General features: G+C 42.6%; 1 protein-coding gene across 1 annotated transcript in view; it reads right to left on the bottom strand.

Moving 5' to 3' along the window:
- Positions 1-2,027: 2,027 nt before the first annotated feature.
- Positions 2,028-20,250, bottom strand: part of LOC102846976 (sodium/potassium/calcium exchanger 3-like) — a 724,594-nt gene continuing 706,371 nt past the window's right edge. The window contains exons 15-16 of the mRNA XM_006895646.1: positions 9,570-9,635; positions 2,028-2,177 (exon numbers count right to left, since the gene is read on the bottom strand). Coding sequence (XP_006895708.1) covers positions 2,028-2,177; positions 9,570-9,635 — 216 coding nt within the window. The remainder of the gene's footprint in view (positions 2,178-9,569; positions 9,636-20,250) is intronic.

Below are 20,250 nucleotides of genomic sequence, written 5' to 3'. Positions count from 1 at the left end.
TTGAGGAAATTTTAATTTCATGACCAAAAGTTAATAATATACAGAATTGAAAACTTGAATATAGCTGAACTTGAATACACCTTCATTCCTGGGATTTTCTTCTTGTCACACAGAGATAAAAGAAAGGATTTTTTAACAATGTCCTGCATTTTCTACAGGACAGCAGATCCAGTGTTAGGATTTAGAAGGGCTCTCCACATGTATGGGATTTATTTACCTCTCCATAGTTACTCTCAGCCAAGCACTTACCAGCTTTCTAGGCAAGTCAACCTAGAAACCATAACAGTGCAAATACTTGACCACATACCAAGTGCATATTTTCTTTTCCATGCATAGTTCTCAATGGAAAACAGGCCACACCCAAGAGAGAAAGTAATTTCTAGCTCATGGAAGTATACAGAACAGAGAACTTTATTTTACACCATCTGTTCAAAGAAAACAATCGCCATAAACCAGTGTAAAATGTGCAACAGAGTCAACCATGTGTCAGAACTCTGAAAGACCAAACAGGGGATTCCCTCTCTGGTCTCTCTGTGGGTATGCGCCCATGGACTAATGCTGGTCTCAGTGTGCACCACATTCAGCCATTTTGTAGCAGGTTGTTTTCACAATTACCAATGAGAAGTGATCAGTGCTCAAAGTAAATATGAGGGGCTACTTGGGCAAGGACCCAGAGTTTCAATAAACACAGTGTGACAAGCATGGGTGTGTCTCAATTTGATGGAATTAGTGTGCATATTAATATAGCATCATACAAAATCTAGCAGGGATACTGAGCGGGAACTGGAAAAAAAATGTTCACCATAACTTATGCCCTTGAGCAAGTCTGGTTTAACACATTCTGTGGCTTTAAAAGTGTCCATTTTCTGGTCTTCTCCTTCTCTTGCCATCTCTCGAGGATGAGCAGGAGGGCTGGGTCAGCTTGGCAGTGGTTTACTGTGAGGAAGGGCATTTGCCCAAGAGCCAGCCTTCAGGGTCCAGTGTATTCAATACCAAATGGCAAACTGGGACTTTATTAACGATGTTTGTGCAAAGTGCGCATCTCCCCCTTCTCAAGAAACCAGTGTCTATAACTCTTCATGGAAAGCAATGTCGGCCCTGTCACCCCAAATGCCAAGCCACATCTTAAGGATTCAGAGTTGGGGAAGCTTTTGAGTTGACAGCCTGGAACCTCACAGATGGATGGTTTAACCAGGCCACCTCATCAAAGGCCTTGGGCAGACTGCAACTATTGCTTGAAAAACTAGAAAGAACCTAGTGAGAAGTGATGGTCAGAATGGACATGTGAAAATCTGTCTTCATTCTGGGAAACCTCGTGACCCCCCAGGTCACCCCCAGAGGATTACAGAGGCTTCCTTGTGTATAAAATGTAATGCTCTGTCCTTGGGCCTCTGCCCATCTGTCCTTTCAATACTCATTAAGTCCAGGTATAGTCCAGTGTGCCTGGAATCAAGACCAGGAAACACCACAGCACTACCTTTGGATAGTCAACTAATCCAGAGCAAAGAGAAATATGTAAGAGAGCCTTTGATCTCTGAAGGAAAAAGGGAGGGGGGCAAAGCCAAGCACCCCTCCCCCAAACCTGGTAACCTAAGACATCACCTCAAAACAAAAGTTAATTCCACACACTCCCTTACAATCCATCCACCCTCTCTCTACTTTAACAGTCTCAGGTCATAAATTAGATTAGTCTTCCATCAAATAACTTAAAAAAGGAAGAGGAATTATAACAAGTTTTGCCTGGTTTGGGCCAGTTAGCAGCCAGTTTTTCTAGTATCTCAGTCACTGTTCAAAAATGGAGTTTGAGAAGTCACATGGATGTTGGAAGTCTTCACATGAAGGAGGCAGGAAGGCTAGGGGACTTAGGGCCCCAGAAGGTGGAGGAGTGAGGAATGAGGCAGAGGAGCCACTGCCTCCCAGGCAGAGCAGAGGCCTCTGGACAGCGCAGGAGAGGCCATGTGACTCAGTGTGGCTGGGTCCCATATTGCACAGAAGGAGGAGCCGGGCCTGGGCTGGCAGCCGGCTGGTCAGTGGTTGCCGCACATGGGCAAGTTCACAAAGGTGAACACATTGAACTCCGTCATGATGGAGAAGCACAGGAACACAGCATACAGGAACAGACACCCACATCCCAGCTTCTTGTCCAGCTGCCACTTGTTCAGGTGAACGCCAAACACCTGCAACGAGAGAGTTGGGGCAAGGACTGGGATGGCAGCATGGGCAAAGGCCAGGCAGTCAAGGGCAAGGGTGCTCACTGCTCTCTGAGGTCACAACCATCTCCTGTGGATATTTTTCTCATTTCTACCCTGGAGGTAGAAAAGCTGTGCCCTTTCTTCCTTGGTGCTTACAAACAACTTCCCTTTTTTCCCCACCCTAAAAACACTTGACTTTGAAACGAAAATCTTCCGAGTGCCAAACTCCCTCCTTCTGGTGCTGTCCACTGTCCAGTTCCCTGAAGCCTGAGTGAGCGGGCCTGTGGCCATTCTGGGTGCCATGCTATCACTCCTTCCTGAGTACTAACCCTCCTCCCATCTCAGTTGTTCTCACCAGCGTCCAGCTACCCAATAAGTAAGGAAAGCATAGACTGCATGTGTTTATTTACTGATCCATAGTGAATGATGCCACTTTTAAATTATTTTACATGAAAGATTCTGCTTGTGAGTCTCGTTGGTACCTGTCTCTCTGCCAGACCCACAGCAACTTCCTGCAGAATCAAAGCTTTTGTGCCAGTTTACAGTCCTTAACAGGGCAGAGTACCCAGGAAGAGAGGTCAACACAGGCTTCAGTTCGCTCATCTGTAATGAATACTTTCACATGTTCCTCAGAACATTGTGCAAGGCTCACCACAGACTTGAAAACAAGCACAGGTAAGTTTATGCTTACCTGGTTTATCGGTTCATCTGTCCCTGCTCACACTCAAGGTCACACCTCAGATCTAACTGCTATGGGGCTCACTAGCTATGGTTGCTAGAAATTAATTAGAATAAATCAAAATTCTAAAAGCTGGTTCTTCAGTTGCATTAGCAGTCACACCGGCCATATGGCCCTATTAGACAGCACGGACACTGCCATTTCTATCAGCAGAAAGTTCAGGAAGCCCAGCAACTTAGAGCTTGCCATCATTAATAACAGACACATCTCGAGTCTTGCTGTCAACATCTAAGTTCCATCTCTGTCTTTCCAGCTCCCACAAGCCTAGGAACTGCCCACAGCAGACAATCCACTGCTACTCACCACCCCACAGCCCTTTACTCACCTGGGGAGGTGCTCAAACCTTATCAGCACTCACTCCCCAGCATCCCTTCAGTTCCTGGCCCCCTTCTCACCTTGCCATCTGGCTTGGTTGAACCCTAGTTTAAGCAGGCTCCCTCCACCTTGTGCCTACATCCATGCAGCCAAGTGAGACTGGAAGGAATGTCATGGCATGCCGATCAGAAAGACTCCCTCTAAATTCAGGACCTCAAATCTTCAGTGGCCATTGAGGCTTCCCAGCAATCATGTTGTCCTTCTGTCGTTCACCTTCCCTCTCATATTCCTAGATGACTATTTTACATTTCCTTGTTTCCCCCTTCCAAGACCCCCTTTCAGGAGCTCACATTCAGCTCATGACTTTATTTATCTGTTTCCTCATACTCCTACCACTGCACCCACTCACTCTGTCTCTGTTAAAGAGAGCCAACTGCTCCACTATGATTTGGGTTCTGTCTCTTCTTATTGGAGTAATTCTTTAGGTTTGCAGAACAACTCCTTACCCCTAATCCACCAGATGATCTCAATTGGAGCAATTCTTGCGACTCTTTATATTCCCTCTCCCAACACGTGCTAGATTAGGCATATAAGAATGCTGTTATTTCTTTATCTTAAATAATTTTCCCTTGATTTCCATTTATCTCCTTTCCTTACATTGTTATTGTTGTTGTTATGTGGCATGGAGTCGCCTATGACTCATAGAAACCCTATGAACAATAGCTCTGAGCCTTGCCTTATCCTGAGCCAGTCTTACTTAGTCTGACACACTGATCCCCATTACTCCAGTTACAGTGTCAATCTGTCTCATCTGGAGTCTTCCCCTCCTTCGCTGTCCCTCCACTCTTCCACGTCCTTCTCCATGTCTTTCACCCTCCTAGCCACATGCCCAAAGTATGTGAGACAGAGCTTAAAAATCCTTGCCTCCAAGGTGAAACTTGGTTTCACCCTCTCCAGGACAGACTTATTTGTTCTCTTGGGGGTTCAGTTCAGTATTCTGTTCCATCGCCACACCTTCTTCTGTAATCCTTAGTCATTGTCCAGCTCTCTGACGCATAGCAAGTAATCGCAGAGACCAACTGTTTCTCCTTTCCGTTAACCTTTTCCACTTAATCCTTGTACTGCCATAACTTAACAAAAAACCAATCTCTTTAAGAGCACCAATGAATTAAAAAATCTAACAGCCACCACCCAGGGCCCCTATAACCCACCAGCAGTACTTGACACAGGTGGTCTTTCCCTCCACCTTGATCCCATTCTTTCACCTGGTTTCCAAACCGTCTCATGCCATGGCTTCCTCTGCCTCTAGCTGCTCTTCTCTGCTCCTCACTAATTGCTGGAGTGTACCAAGGTTACAATCTCAGGCCTCCTGTCGTTTCTGCCCACTGCTCACTTCATCCTTTAAATGTATATTTTTTTCAGTTTGACAAATTAGAAAAATATTTACAAAAAAGAAAAATTATCTTTCAACAGGTGAAGCCATTGGAAGCAGTATCAAGGGCAGCAGTTGGTGATTCATCTCATTCTCTGGCTTATTGGTTCCAACACTCTTTACTTAAGTCTCTGCCTCATCTTTCTTCTCTTTTTTTTCATCTTCTGCATCTGTTTCTTCAGCCACTTTGCCCTCATGTGTCCATGCATCATGAATGGGACCTGGTGCTGGAGCACCCAGATATGAGTTAGGTAGCAAGTAGCAGCCTTGAGGAGCACGGGAAGTCCTGCTCACCTCTTGGTGACCTCGTCCAATTGCACTGCTTTAGAGGTCATCTGTATTTTGGTGTTTTTATCCTGGACCTTTTATCTGAACTCCTGTGTTTCCAGTGGCTTTCTTAACCTCTCCTTTGTGTGTATATGTTTTTGTTGTTGAGTGTCGTCGAGTCATAGATGACTCAAAGTGACACTATGAACGAAAGACCTGAACACTTGTAAAACTTTCATAGTTTCTCCACGTTTGTAGTTTCCAGAGGCAGGCTACTTAGGCACCTCAAACTTGAGATTTATATAGTAAATCAAGATTTATAGTTCAAGAGCTATTGCTCTTTGTGTTCAAGTCTACTTCTCTCTAGTCCTCCAATAACCCAGTTTCAAGAGTCCAAGTAGTGTGTGGCCCAGTCTCCCACAGATTCTAGGAATATAGCACAGTATATGCAGAAGTAAAGATCAGGCACAGTATTACAGACATGGAATCTGATATCAGCTCGCTTCTCCAATTACTCTTGTGACTAATATAAAAGAGTCACTTAACTTCTCCAGATTTCAGTGGCTAACTTGTGGGTGGAAAGCATTTTCAGTGGTGTCTGGTGTTCAGTGAGTACTCAATAAATGCTGGCTGTGATCACATTAAGCCAGACCTGAAGAGCCTCCTGAATGACCAGAGTGAATTATGTACATTTCACTCATACCTTGATTTTTGTACATGAGCTCTCTTACTTTCTACTTGCTCTTCTGAATTTTCATAATCTGGAATTTGAATATCAACAATAGACTAGATGTAAGGGTGGATTAATCATAGGGTTGACAATGTGATGGGGGGTGGGAGACTGGAAGAATCGGGTCTGGAAAATAATGTATTTGAAATTTGTAAATAAACAAGTATAATAAAAATATATTTGCAATACTACAAACAAACAAACAACTTCAATAGACCAGATGTAATCCAGAGATTAGTATCTTGAAAAATGAAAGAAAAATACTGCTTCTCAGTGTTTGTTAGTGTGAAAATGTGATAGTACACTTGTATATTGATAATTACTTCATGTAGGTCATCCATGTGTTACTATAAAATTTATTCTTTCCAAATATATTAGTTGGTGTAATTTTGGCAGACAATATTTCTACATACATATCTTTATGTATGCCAGAAGGCAGGAGCGTGGTGGTGGGAGTGCAGGAATCGGGGCAAGCTTTTGGAGTCGACTGCTTTTCCAGGAATGTGTTTGACGTGCAGGTTTGCTCTGTCCCTGGAGTGAGACTAGCCAGCCTGGGCCTAGGGTTTGAACCAGGAGGTGGCCTTAAGCCCAAGGCAGCTGGGAAGTAGTGGCCATGTTGTTCCTGGTTTGACCAGCTCCTCCCAGCTCTTGGGAAGCTCTCCTTGCCAGAAGGCAGGAGCGTGGTGGTGGTAGTGCAGGAATCATGGCAAACTTTTGGAGTCGACTGCTTTTCTGGGAATGTGTTTGACGTGCAGGTTTGCTCTGTCCCGGGAGTGAGACTAGCCAGCCTGGGCCTAGGGTTTGAACCAGGAGGCGGCCTTAAGCCCAAGGGCCCTTGGGCCTGTGGCCCTCAGGCCAGGTTCAAATTGTCTTCCTGTCAAACATTCTTCTAGGTGGTATAGCACTGGTCTGTGCATTGCTGTACAGAGGTAACTCGTGGTTGCTGTGATGCTGAAGCCTGTGACAGTGATGTGTCAATCGTGGTAATGGGCACCCATGGTGGACAGTGTTGGCTGGAGCTTCGCGACTAAATCAAGCCTGGAAGCAGGAGTGGCATCCACTTCCAAAATGGCTTGCCTCCGGAAACTCTATGTACGAACAGTGCTCAGGCTGTTTGTTCATAGGGTCACTATGAGTCGTCTACGACTCGATGGCATTAAACAACAACAACAACAGGTCATCCATGTGTTACTATAAAATTTATTCTTTCCAAATATATTAGTTGATGTAATTTTGGCAGACAATATTTCTACATACATATCTTTATGTTTTTGAAATAACTTTATGTATGTTGTGGTGGTGGTTGTTGCTATATGCCATCAAGTCCCTTGTGACTCATAGTGACCCTGTGTACAATAGCTACCCTATGCCAACTTTACTGTCTCTGACACACCTACTCTTATTACCCCAGTCACTGAATCAATCTATCTCATCGATGGTCTTCCTCTTTTTCTCTTTCCCTCCACTCTTCCACGCATGACGTCTCTCTCCAAAGACTGGTCCCTCCTTGCAACATGCCCAAAGTATGCCAGACAAAGCCTCAGAATCTTTGCCTCCAAGGAGCAGCCTGGCATCACTCTCTCTAGGTCAACTGTTCTATGCATATAATACAACAAACAGGCAACAAAGTAATGAACTAAAGTTATGAACAAAGTTAGCCATAACTAAACTTGAGGGAATGAACTGTTGACCTTGGGAGTTCAGGACTATAGTTTTGGAAGATATCAAGGTCAACTGGTATAACATAGTCCACAAAGACAAACTTATGCTTTCTACTTTTATAAGTAGCAACTGAGTTCTTAAAAGCTTGTGAGCGAGTATCCATTTAAGGTACAACTATTAGTCTGTCCTCATCAGGAGCAAAGAAGAATGGAAAAGACAAAGGATCATTAGTCCAAAACATTACTGGACCATGTGAACTTCAGTATTCACAATCGTAAGACCAGAAGAACTAGAGGATGCCCAGTTCTAATACTGACGGCTCTGAAGGGAACACAGTAAGAAGTTCTGGACAAAGCAAACTGTGTGAGACAATAAAAAAGGGCAAAGCTTATAGGTCTGACAGAGACCAGTGGAACTCCCAAGAAGATGACCCTTAGTCATCCTTCAAGGCTGGAACTAAAATCTCCCTCTACCTCTTCACAATCAACTCTCAGCCAATCGACAGACAAGCCTAAAAGACTATCCTTGACACTAGGGAGGAATACAATCAAGTCTACAAAATAAAAAAGGCAGCATCTGCAGAGGGCTGAAACTTAGAAGACAGAAAGAGATAGGAAAGAAGGAAGAATAAAAATGGAAACACAGGGAGGAAGTGGAAATTTTAATCAGTATCATGAAACAGAACGTATGTGAATCATTGAATGGAAAAATCAATTTTCTCTGTAAAATATCATGCAAATCATATAAAAAACGTAATAATAATGAATTAAAATGGTGAAGTTGCAAACCCTCACATAAATGGGTGAATCTGAGTGAAATTAATCAATGAAAAAAGGACATATGTTAAAAAAATAACAAGGATTTGGAAAATACCAAGCAATTGAAAAAAAAAATCAAAAGACATGCTTGTATTAGGGCTGCTGTTAAGTTTTAAAGAGCAAGGATGCCAGTTTAAATACTAATGCACCTGATTCATGCACTGTAGATGGAATAGTCCATAACAATGTTTTTGAAAAAGAGAACTAAAATACTGCTTTTGAAAATCATAATGTTAAGTAAAATATTGTTGTTGTGTACCATGGAGTCAGAACCGACCCATAGCTGACCATCCGGAAGGTTTTCAGAAGCAGTTAACTGCTCAGGAGTAGACTGCCTATCCTTCTCCCAGGGAGCATCTGGTGGCCTTGAACTGTGTACCTTCGGGATTGCAGCACAGCTTCTTGCCACTAGGCCACCATGATAAAGGTGAGGTTGAAAGTTTAAAAAAGGGACATCTGCTGTATGAGACTGTTGTTGTGTGTTGTTGAGTCGGAACTGACTCGTAACTGATCTACCAGTGGGTTTTCAGAGGCTATAAATCATACGCAAGGAGATGGTCCAACTTTCTCCTACGGAGCAGCTGGTGGATTAGAACTGTGTACCTTAGGGATTGCACCCAAATTACCAGTGCTATAAAAAGTCAAGAAAGGGTTTATTCACAAAAGACATATTCTTTGAGGGTTATAAGGGGTAGGAAGGGAGGGAAGGGTAGACAAACAATAACCTCGTTGAAAGGAAAGGCAGACTCTAACAAAGGGAAGTCAGCACACGTAAAACGACCAAGGCAAAGATAGACCCTGGGAGAGCACCAGAAGTAAAGGCAGCAAGAACAGTAATTAAAAAAAACAAATCCAATTAGGCCAATCAAGCTAGGATTATAAAATCATACAAATAGCAGTATTTGCTAAGATAGTGGAATACCCTAGAACTGCACTGTTAATAAAATAAACATATAAAATATGTGTAAATAAATACATGTATAAAAAACAAAATAAAGTTCTATGTTTAAAAAAGAAAATAAATACATTTTTAGTCTGAGTATAGGCCATGTCTATGTATTTGTGGAGCTATTTAGAAACCTCAAGCAGTCAAGTAATTGGAATTCATCCTGCTGTGACAAATCTTGCAGAATGAGCAGAATATCCTTTCTACTTTGGGTAAACACTTTGTGCTTGACCTGAGGCAGGGCCAGACTTCCCGAGGGAGCTGGCTTCCTTTCAGAAAAGGAGAGGGTCCCTGGTGGGTTGCTTGGCTTCATTGCTTAGTAGAAACAGAAGTAAGAGGAATTCATAAAGGTCAGTTTGCCTGGTTCACCAGAAGCCCATCGGGTGTCCAAAAAGATGTTGAAGCCAAAGAACCCAAGGGGAAGGTGAAAATGTGAACTCTGGAATGAAGAGAGAGCTGCAAACCTACCGTGACAAAAACAGAGGCCAGGAGCAAGCCCACTGAGTAGATGAGTCCTCTGCTGTTCAGGCGGATCTGTAACAGAGGATTGCAGAGTGAGGCTTCACAAATCATCTCTTTGACTTAGGGCACTTGGAAATTTGAGTAGCACTGATTTCAAATCTAAGATGTTAAGGCATAACAAACACCTCCATCCATGTTCTGCAGCATGTGTCAGTGATACACTCTTTCTGGAAACACAGAAGGGTACCCTTGTCTCAGTCACTCTTAGTCCAGTCTTTGTCCTGTGCCCTTACCCAGTGACACCCCTTCTGGGGCTGTGCCTGGCCACATTAGTTCTCCATTGGCTGCTGTGCGATTCTTGTCACTCAACATATCTCCATGTTGATTGACCTCTGGGTATCTTTACCTTTCTCTTACTAGTTTTCAGATCTCTTTTATAACATTGGCAATGGAAGCAATATTTGAATGGGTTTAAAAATCTCTTCACATTAACATGTCTGTGACCTGCCCTCTCACTTGTCAGAAACAGGTAAGTGAGGTTGTTAGAGAAAGAATCCAAAGGGTTGAAATTTTGTTTCTGGCATTTAGAAAAGGATATTGTCTGTGTTTTACAGTGGTACAATTAAGTCGACAGCCACGCTTTAAAGAAAAAGAGAGAAACAGGTTTTGAAATTCGTACAGACCAATGCTGTCCAGTAAGACTTAAAATGATTTTAAATGATGATGTGTGCTCTATATGAGACACAAGGCTTGAAATGTGGTGGGTGCAACTATGGGACAAAATTTTTCATCTCACTTACCTCCAATTAATTTAAATTTACATTTAAAGATCCCTGCATGGACGTACAGTGTTGGACAGAAGAGGTGGAAATATTAAAAGGCTGACTTAACCAATGACTATCACAGAATCTCTTTCATGGTGCCAAGAAGACACTGCTCTTGATCTGGTCATGGTGTCTGAAGTAGAGTGTGTCTTAGTTAGGTAGTGCTGCTATAGCAAGTGGATGGCTTTAACAGACAAATAAATTCATTCTCTTCCAGTTTAGGAGGTTAGAAGTCCACACTCAGGGTGCTGGCTTTGGCTCCAGGGGGAAAAGCACTCTCTGGGAGCCATCTGAGTTGAAGAGTTTCTCAGGAGAGGAACTAGGCCTAAAAGATGTCCTCTGCTGCCAGCTTCTTGTGTTAGCACTGTTACCCCTCTGCTGGCTTTCTTTCTCCTTTCATCTCCCGTGAGACAAAGGTGTAAAGGCTACGGCCCAGGGGAGTTCCTCTTTATGATCAGGGCTGGGATAGGTTAAGGTGTTTCATCCTGATAAACCAGTAGAATTGGTTTATCAGATCATGGGAATAACTACAAAGCTTCCCTATCACACCATTAAGAATACATATGTTTGAGAGACACAATTCAATCCATGAGAGAAGAGTGAGCCTTAGAGCAGCAGTTCCCAAATGTGGTACCTCGATCAGCAGCAGCATCACCTGGGAGCTTGTGAGAAATGTAGAAGCCCAGATTCCACTCCAGACCTATTTACTGCCATCAAGTCAATTCAACTGCCCCACAGTCTTTACAAGGCTGTAACTATAATACAAAACCCTTTTATTTATAAATTGGGCAAAGAAGCTTTCAGTGCAGACTAATTCTCCAACAATTCATGCTTATTTTGGGCAAAAGTTTATAGAGCAAACTGGTTTTTCATTCATGAGTTCATGCACATTTATTTTGTGACACTGGTTGAAATCAATGTAACATCATCACCCTACTTCCTTTATTTCCATTCTCCTTCCTTAGCCCTTTTTGCCTTCTGAACTGTGTCCCTATGCAAATGCTACCCTTTGATCTTGCAGCCAAGCTTTAACCACTGTCCCACTGGGTTCCTCCAGCCCTGACCTACTGTATCTGAAACCTGGGGGAGTGGACTCAGCAACTGTTGTCTAACAAGCCCTCCCGTGGATCCTGACTCCTCCAGTGGATCAGCAGATTTGAGGAATCACTGACTTAGAGAAAGTACAGGGCCTAAATCGATTATCTGAACTTCATGAGCTCTGAGCATGTGACTTTGGCATTTATTTCTCACAAATTAGAGAGTCTGACAAGACTTCAGGCTTTGGGGTCACAGTGCGCAGCTGCTGGGCATTTGCCTACTGGAAGGGGTCGTGGCACTAGGGATATTGTAGCTGATGTTAGATGGATCTTAGCTGAAAGCAGGGAATACCAGAAGAATGTCTATCTGTTTTTCATTGATTATGCAAAGGTGTTTGACTATGTGGATCATAACAAACTGTGTCTGACTCTGAGAAGAATGGGAATCCCAGAACACTTGATCATTCTAATGCAAAACCTATACTTGGACCAAGAGGCAGTCGTCAGAAGAGTAAGGAAACACTGCATGATTCAAAATTGGGAAAGGTGTGTCCTATCTCCATACCTTTTCAACTTGTATGCAGACCAGATTATCTGGGAGTATGTCTGTATGAGGAGAAATGTGGCATCAGGATTGGTGGAAGATCTATTAACAATCTGCGTTATGCAGATGACACAGCCCTACTTGCTGAAACTGAGGAGAACCTCATGCACTTGCTGCAGAGGGTCAAGGACTGCAGCCTTCAATACGGATTGAGGCTCAATGTCAAGAAGACAAAGATTCCGCCACTGGACCAATTGGCAGCATCAGGAGATTGAGATTGTTAACAACTTTAGTCTGCTTGGCTCTACGGTCAACACTCTTGGCACCAGTAGCCAGGAAATTATAAAAACGTATTGTGATGGGAAAGTCTGCTGTTAGGGATCTCTCCAGGGTACTGAAGAGCAATGGTGTCACTCTGGAGACTAAGGTGTGTCTGATACAGGTTATGGTCTTTGCAATCACTTGTTATGCATCAGAGAGTTAGACAATAACTAAGGAGGATAGGAGAATTGATGCCTTTGATCTGTGGTTCTGGAGAAGAGTAGTGAATGTACCCTGGACTGCCAAGAAAATAAACAGATTCATCCAGGAGAGGGTTAAACCAGGCTGCTCCTTGGAGGCAAGGATTCTGAAGCTTCATCTGACATACTTTGGGCATGTTGTAAGGAGGGAGAAGTCCTTGGAGAGGGACATCATGATTGGTAGGGTGGAGGGACGGTGCAGAAGGGGAAGACCCTCTACGAGGTGGTTTGATTCAGTGACTGGGGTAATTGGGATGGGTGCGTCAGAAGCAGTGAGATTGGCACAGGATAGAGCAGGGTTTAGGGCTGTTGTACATAGAGTCGCTATGAGTCGCAAGCGACTCGAAAGCACAACAACAACAGTTACAAAGAGGCAGTGAGCTCCCTTGTGCTCACGGAGAGAAAAGATGAAGCAGATTTACTTGTGCATCATTTTATTTGAGAACCATGTGGGACACATGGAGAGGTATGACTTTAGGTGCTAATGACAAGGCTACCCTGTGCCTGTTTCACCAGGGACTGTGGTGGGTACAGTGCACCTGTGGATAAGTGGGGGTGGGGTCATCAAAGGTTCATCTTTTGATGACTGGACAGTGGGTAATTTTAAATAGTCACCTCCTTATTCAAGGAACTGGAAGCATAATGCATTTCAATAAGCAATGCAGTTCCACAGAGGGAATCAATAGAACCTTCTTCATCTGTGGATTCCCTATGTATCAATGCCCTGCAGGGAAATGTCTCCCTGCTGCCAACTGTCTTCCCAGGAACGAAAGACTTAGAGATGTCTATCAGACAAGGTACTCCACTTTCTGAAAAATATCCCTATGATACCAAAGCACAAGGTGTATCTGATTATTTCTATGACAAAAGTAGGGGTCTGCCTTGTCCCAGTGAGCTGGTGACTTCACAAAGCCTTTCTGTTTGACTCTGCCTGAGTTTGTCTTCGAATTGGCTGTTGGTGCTCAGAGATGACTGGCTTACAGATGCACAGCCACGAAGAGATTATCTCTTCCAAAAGAATTCTGTTCAAACTGGCTCAGTAGTGATCTCACCACACCTTGGCCATGGAGGCCAGAAAAATGTATTTGGTCCTTAGTAGCAGCTGTCCTCAATTATGTGGCCCTTTAGTGCAGCCTGGAACACAGATTCAGGACTCTCTTTGTGCCTTCTGTCCTCAGCTTTGCACAGATTCTTCTAGGATGCGAGCAGGGCCTGGACTAAGAATTTTTCAAATAAATCCTGTTGGATCCAGGCATTCGTACATGACCCTTCCCATATTCATATGACGTCTCTAAGAACACTAGTGTTGAGACTCCAAGTCTGGCTCCAAATCAACAATGAATTCTTTTGTGGGGATCAGAATGTTTTCCACCTGCTCCCCTTCTCTATTAGTTGCCTTTGGTCAGGCACCCAGGGTGCATTCTCTCTCTCTCTCTCTCTGTGTGTGTGTGTGAGGCTTGGGACCTTAAAGTCTCTATTTATTCCTCTATTTATGACCTTCACACTTGGTCAGGGTTACTTTGCTGCCCTGCGGTCCTACTCAAACACATCCCAGCCACTGAGAACTTCTGAATCATGTTTGGGGAAAACTCTTTGGGCCTGCCATCTTTTTCAGTAAAGAAAATTTGTTGCAACCTAGCTTGTGAGCTGATTTATCTAAGAATACTTTGTGTTGAATCTCAGAGTTCAGTAGCTTTGACAAAGATGGCATTAGCTCACTAAAGCCTGAAATATTTCCTTGCTGACCCTGACAGAAAGTGATTTCCAACCCCTGGTACCAGGAAAAGGCTCCTTGGGGTTTTGAACACTTGCATATAATCATGGACAAGTGATTTCCCTAAGCCTCAGCTTTCCAATGTGTAAAATGGGGATAGTCCAGCCCCTATGTTATGAGGTAGTTGGTAAGGACTGGTGGAATTATTTCACAGTAAAAACTATGACCAGATCAGTAACTGAGGTGCACCACCTATGTCCTTTTCACCCTTACTTCTTTGGATAACTTATCACACCATGGCTACCTGGTCTTGTTACAATGGATGGCAAATACCACAGGTGCAGCAACCACAGGTGTATTTACTCTTAATCTGCACAGGCTGGGCACAAACTCTGTGCTTACTAAGTAACTGCTGAGTGAAAAATGAGTTCCCATGTGGCATATTCTAACTGTTGTTTAAAGGTAGAGTAGGGCAATTTGGTGGTTGGACGAAGTGGGGAAAGGAAATGACCTGACAGAGATCTGAAAAGACGGAGTAACGGTGGGCTTGGTCCAATGGTGATTAATTTAATAAAATGCAAATGTATGAGAATGATTGTATAAAACATAATGCTAATGAAGGAAACACTTTGTGAAACACACATGCAAAAAAACCCCATTTAAGTACATGAATGAAACACAGTGTATGAATAATTATATGCACACCAGTAAAAATATGGAAGTGGAAAAAAAAGAGGTCATGTTTCAGCAGCATGGACAACTCAGAGCTGGGGCAGAAAGAAACCCTGTGCCACTTCCTTCATTACATTTCAGAAATAATTCAATCCCTGCCCCAAATTTCCTGCTTTCCTTCCCATTGCTATGAAAATGTATAGCTTTTAAAAAAATGCTTTCTTTTATGATAGTTTTCAAGCATTTAGAAAAGTTGGATTATATTTTATTGAAACTTAATTTCCAGTTTATTAGTCTGCAGATGTTGTTACGTGCCATTGAGTCAACTCTGACTCATAGCGACCTTGTACAACAGCTCTGAACCCTGTTCTATCCTGAGCCAATTTCATCATCTCTGATACACCTACACCCTTTACCCCAGTCACTGAGACAATCCATTTCATCCAGCACACTCTCTTGCACTGTCCCTCCACCCTTCCAAACATAAAGTACCTCTCCAAGGACTGGTCCCTTCTAGCCATGTGCCCAAAGTATGTCAGATAGATCTTAAAAATTCTTGCCTCTAAGGAGTTCTTCAGGATGAATTAGTTTTTTCTCTTAGCAGTTCATGGTATACTCAATACTCTTCTCCAGCACCACAACTCAAAGGCATCATTTCTTCTTCTATAATCCTTAGTTACTGTCCAGCTCTCTGATGCAGTAATTGCAAAGAGTGGATTGGGCACACCTTGGTCTCTAGACTTTCATCATTGCTTCTAGTATTCTTCTAGTATTCTGGAGAGGTCTCGGACAGCATAAAAATATGAAAATATGAAACCTAATGAAATTTGTCTTTTGATTTCCTGGCTGCTGGTACTAAGTGTGTTGATTGTGGAGCCAAGCAAACCAAAGCTGTTAACAATATCAATGTCTCCCTATTTATCATGATGCTGCCAATTGGCCCAGTGGTGAGAATCTTTGTTTTCTTGATGTTGAGCTTCCATCCATATTGAAGGATTCAGTCCTTGACCTTCTGCAGCAAATGCCTCAGTTTTGGCAAGTAAGGTTGGTCATCTGCATAATACAGGTTGTTGATGAGTCTTCCTCCAATCCTAATGTCACATTCTTTATGATAGAGCCCAGCCTCTTGGATGTCAGTACCCAAATCCAAACTAGTGTTATCAAGTGATTCCTATTTTGAAGCTGTTATTGTTAGGTGCCTTTGACTCAACTAAGTCTCATAGCCTATGAACAACAGATTGCAATTCTGCCCTGTCCTGTGCTATCCTCATGATCAAGCCCATTGCTAGAGTCACTGTGTCAATCTACCTTGATGCGATCTTCCTCTTTCTCTGACCCTCCACCTTCCCCAGTTTGATGTCCTTTTCCAAGGACTTGCCAATATGCCCAAAGTATATGAGATGAAGTTTCACTTCCTTGCCTCTAAGGAAAACCATAGTTGCATTCCTCCAAGAAAGAATTGTTTGTTCCTTTGGGAGTCCATGGGATATTCAGTACTCTTCTCCAACACCACACATGTCAGAGGCACTGATTCTTCTTCAGTCTCCTTCTTCATTGTCCAACCTTCAGATGCATAGGAAGCAATTAAAAATATCATCGTTTGCTTCAGGGAACTTTATGCAAGTCTTTAAGCTAGTTTTCTTGTACTTTAGAATTTTAGAGAGGTCCTTGACAGCAGATTTTCCAGTGTAATATGGATGTATATATTTATATTGACTATAATGACCTATAGTCATATTTAATTTGTGTGTGTGTATGTGTATACCATCAAATTGGATCTGGATCTGACAGGTATAGGAGGAGATTGTCCTTTCTTCTCCAGGACATCATCTGGTGGATTCGACACCTTAAACGGATATTCTACTCCTTAGGACTTTGAAAAGGTCTCTAACATTAGATTTTCCTGATGCAATATTTCTCTTGATAACTTCAATCTTTAATGCATCTCTCATGATGCTGCCTATTAACCCCAGTGGTGAAGATTTTTCTCTTCTTTCAAGTCATCATGGAGGGGTTTGGGAAAAGTTTTCAATTAGCAATAATGGCTATCCGAACCTTGCCCCATTTCCGTGATCTCTACATAAGACTGTTGTTAAAATCTTTGATATCCATCTCCTTGAGCAGCATCCTATTTTTTACTACCTCCCTACTTTCCCCAGAATGATGTCTTTTTCCAAAGTCTGGCCTTTCCTGATAACACACTCGAAGGATGTGAGATGCAGTTTCACCATCTGTGCCTCTAAGAAACACCTAGTTGCCCTTCTTCCCAAACAGATTTGTTCATTTTCTGGCAGCCCATGGTATATTCAAAACTCTTTTCCAGCACCACAATTCACAGTTATTGATTCTTCTTCAGTCTTCCTTATTCAACTTTCAGATGAATAAGAAGCAACTAAAAATATTGTGGCTTCCATCAAATACATCTTCCCAATAGAGTGTGTCTTTTGATTTATTAACCACTCCTACCATGGATGATGATTATGGATCCAAGCAAAATTAAGTAATTGCCAACATCAATCTTTTCTCCATCTATCATGATGTTACCTATAGTACAAGTGTGAAGATTTTTGCTTTCTTGATGTTGAGATGCTATCCATTTCAAAGGCTGTATTCTTTGATCTTCTGTTGTAAGAATTCCAAATCTTCTTCACTTCTGTAAGCAAAGTTGTATCATCTGCATAACACAGGTTTTTTCAAATCCTGATGCCACATTCTTTTTCATACATCACTTTCTTGTATGATTAGCTCAGCATACAGATTGAATAGATATGGAGAAAGGGTCCAACCCTGATGCACACTTTTACTGATTTTAAACCATGCAGTGTTTCCTTGTTCTGTTCAGAAAGCTGCTTCTTGGTATATGTATAGGTTTCATATGAGCACAATTGAGGGTTCTGGGATTTCCATTCTTCTTGATGTTTATCCTTAATTTGTTATGATGCACAAGTCAAATGCCTGTGCACAGTTGATTGTACATAAGTAACATCTTTGTGGTATTCTCTGCTTTCAACAAAAATACATCTGACATTAGCAATGAAAACTCTCATTCCAAGACCTTTTCTGAATCTCTCTTGCATTTCTGGAAGTTCACTGCTATAGCATTGTTTCAGCCTTTTTGAATAATCTCCAGCAAGATTTTACTTACATGTGCTCCCTGATCCTCCTTCCATTCTCAAGCACATCCCACCTAAGCCTCAGCTTAGCAGTCACCCCATCCCCTGGCCAGAATGTTCCCCAGCATTCCTTACACAACTCTTCACAAGGCTAGCTCCTGTCGCTCACGATGGAGCACAGAATTACCCTCCCTGTCCACCTAATCCAGAGTGACACATGTCTCCAATCTTTGTCTCATTCCCACCTCATTGTTTTCATAAAGCTTTAATTTTCTAAAATCAATGGTCTTTCTGCCACTGGTCCTACATGGCTCCAATACATTCTTCATATAGTTTCTATATGTGAGCACATTACTTCTCTCTCAGATACCCTTCATTCTTCCCATTAATGTGTTTCTCTTTGTCTCTAGTTTAATTTCCTGTCATTGGCCCCACCACTCTGCAATTTTTCACACTTCACATTCCACCCTTCATCCACAGATGTGGTCCTTGGTTCCTTTATCATACCAGACATATTCTGTGTTGGTCTTTGTAATAGCTCTTCCTTTTGTGTAAAAGTATCTTCCCATTCTTCTCTACCCAATAATCTCAAATACTCATAGTAAGTATTATTTCCTTCAGGAAATGTATCAAGCATTCCAGGAACTCCTGCCCCTGCCACACAAAACATCATGCTTTGTTAGAATTGGTTGCCTCACTTTTTATCTCCCCCCTCCTAAAGGCTGGAGTTCCTGGATATCAGAACTATACCTATCTTGTTATTGCAGTACCCTCAACCACAGTTACCATTTCAGCACATAACAGGCATTCCATTAATGAAAGAATAAACTGGGCATTTCTGTGGATGCTAGGGCTAAGATTCACTAGTGGGCTCTTGTATATAAAGACAAAAATACAGACTCTCATTTTCCCTCTGTTGCTTCTTGGGTTTATTCCACATTATAAGTCCTAACCTGGAGATCTGACTTCCCCGGCTTCCTGGAGCCTGTTGGTGACATGCTTAGTTCCACTGAAACACCTGAACAGCTTACTCATAATGTGACAAGGAGTGCAAAGTTTCCAAAATTTGATGATTAGAATTTTTTACATTTGAGGCATTTAATCAGGCAGCTAGATTCTGAGAAAGCAAAAAAAAAATGGTTAGAAATGTAAATATCTATAAAATTACATTCATTGCTTACTGTCAAGTGCCCAAGTCTAATCTCACATACACAATATCCATCTTGTTGATTAATATTCTGGTAATTGTGACTTAGTAATTGAATCATCTCATGATGGAAACATTACTTCAACTTTCTCAGCAGTTCTGGCATGGGCTATCAAACCCACTCACCCGGCTTGGTCCAATGTCAGCAGACAGAAGGCCTCATGGATCTAGCACTGTGCTCAAGGAAGGGGCTCTGGAGTGTTCTTTCAAAAATAAAGGCTCATTCTTGGGAAAAATTGGGCCAAGAGGTGTATCATAAATAAGCCTCATGAAGCTGGAAAGATATTTTTTCCAAATAGCTCTGCTGAAAAACCAATGTCCCCCTAATGAGGCTGGTGTGGGGACTGGCCCTGGGCATCTGAGGCGAGCTGATCCCAGGAATCTCAACTAAAGGGGAGGGGATTCTCATGAAAACTGCCCACTGGATCAGCAGAGATTCCTCTAAATCCCCACATGGAAACAAACTGAGCAAATGCCACTCACCAGGGCCCAGACCATCTGTGGGAATTAGAAGAGAAGTCTGACAGCTCTCTTCCTTATTTAAAGTTGGAGAGGTCACGCTGGCCTTCAAAAGCAGGTTTTATCCTCGCTTTTGACAAAGATGCAAAATTAAGGGTAGATCTAGGCTGAACTTTCACCCCCATGACCAACTCTCATCCTCTGGTTCCCTCTGTTGCACAAGGGCTGTGGCTGCTGTAGCCACAGCTCTTTGCAGGTTGCCCTTGGGGCTTTGGTACTTTGAAAAAGAGAAAACATTTCAGTTCTTCTCTCTCTACTCCTTACTGGTTTTGTTGCTTAACCTCTCTGGGCCTTGGTTTTAGAATATGCAGAAAGAGGATAAGAAAAGTGTTGCACTAATGCAAAGCACTTTGCAATGTCTGGTACCCTCAGCTGATGTGGCCCCTGCCATCTCCTGACCTCCACTGCCTTCCAGCTTGACTCAATGACCCCTTTCTAACTCTCTTCTCATCCTCAGATACATCTATCCTCAGTGTCTGCCTGGCACAGGGAGTCAGCATTTTGAATCTGGACTTCTGGCTTCCTAACTGATAGGT

Source organism: Elephantulus edwardii, unplaced genomic scaffold, assembly GCF_000299155.1.
Source record: "Elephantulus edwardii isolate Elephantulus edwardi_28Jun2011 unplaced genomic scaffold, EleEdw1.0 scaffold00172, whole genome shotgun sequence".
Classification (NCBI taxonomy): domain Eukaryota; kingdom Metazoa; phylum Chordata; class Mammalia; order Macroscelidea; family Macroscelididae; genus Elephantulus; species Elephantulus edwardii.
This window is presented reverse-complemented; position numbering and strand designations above follow the sequence as displayed.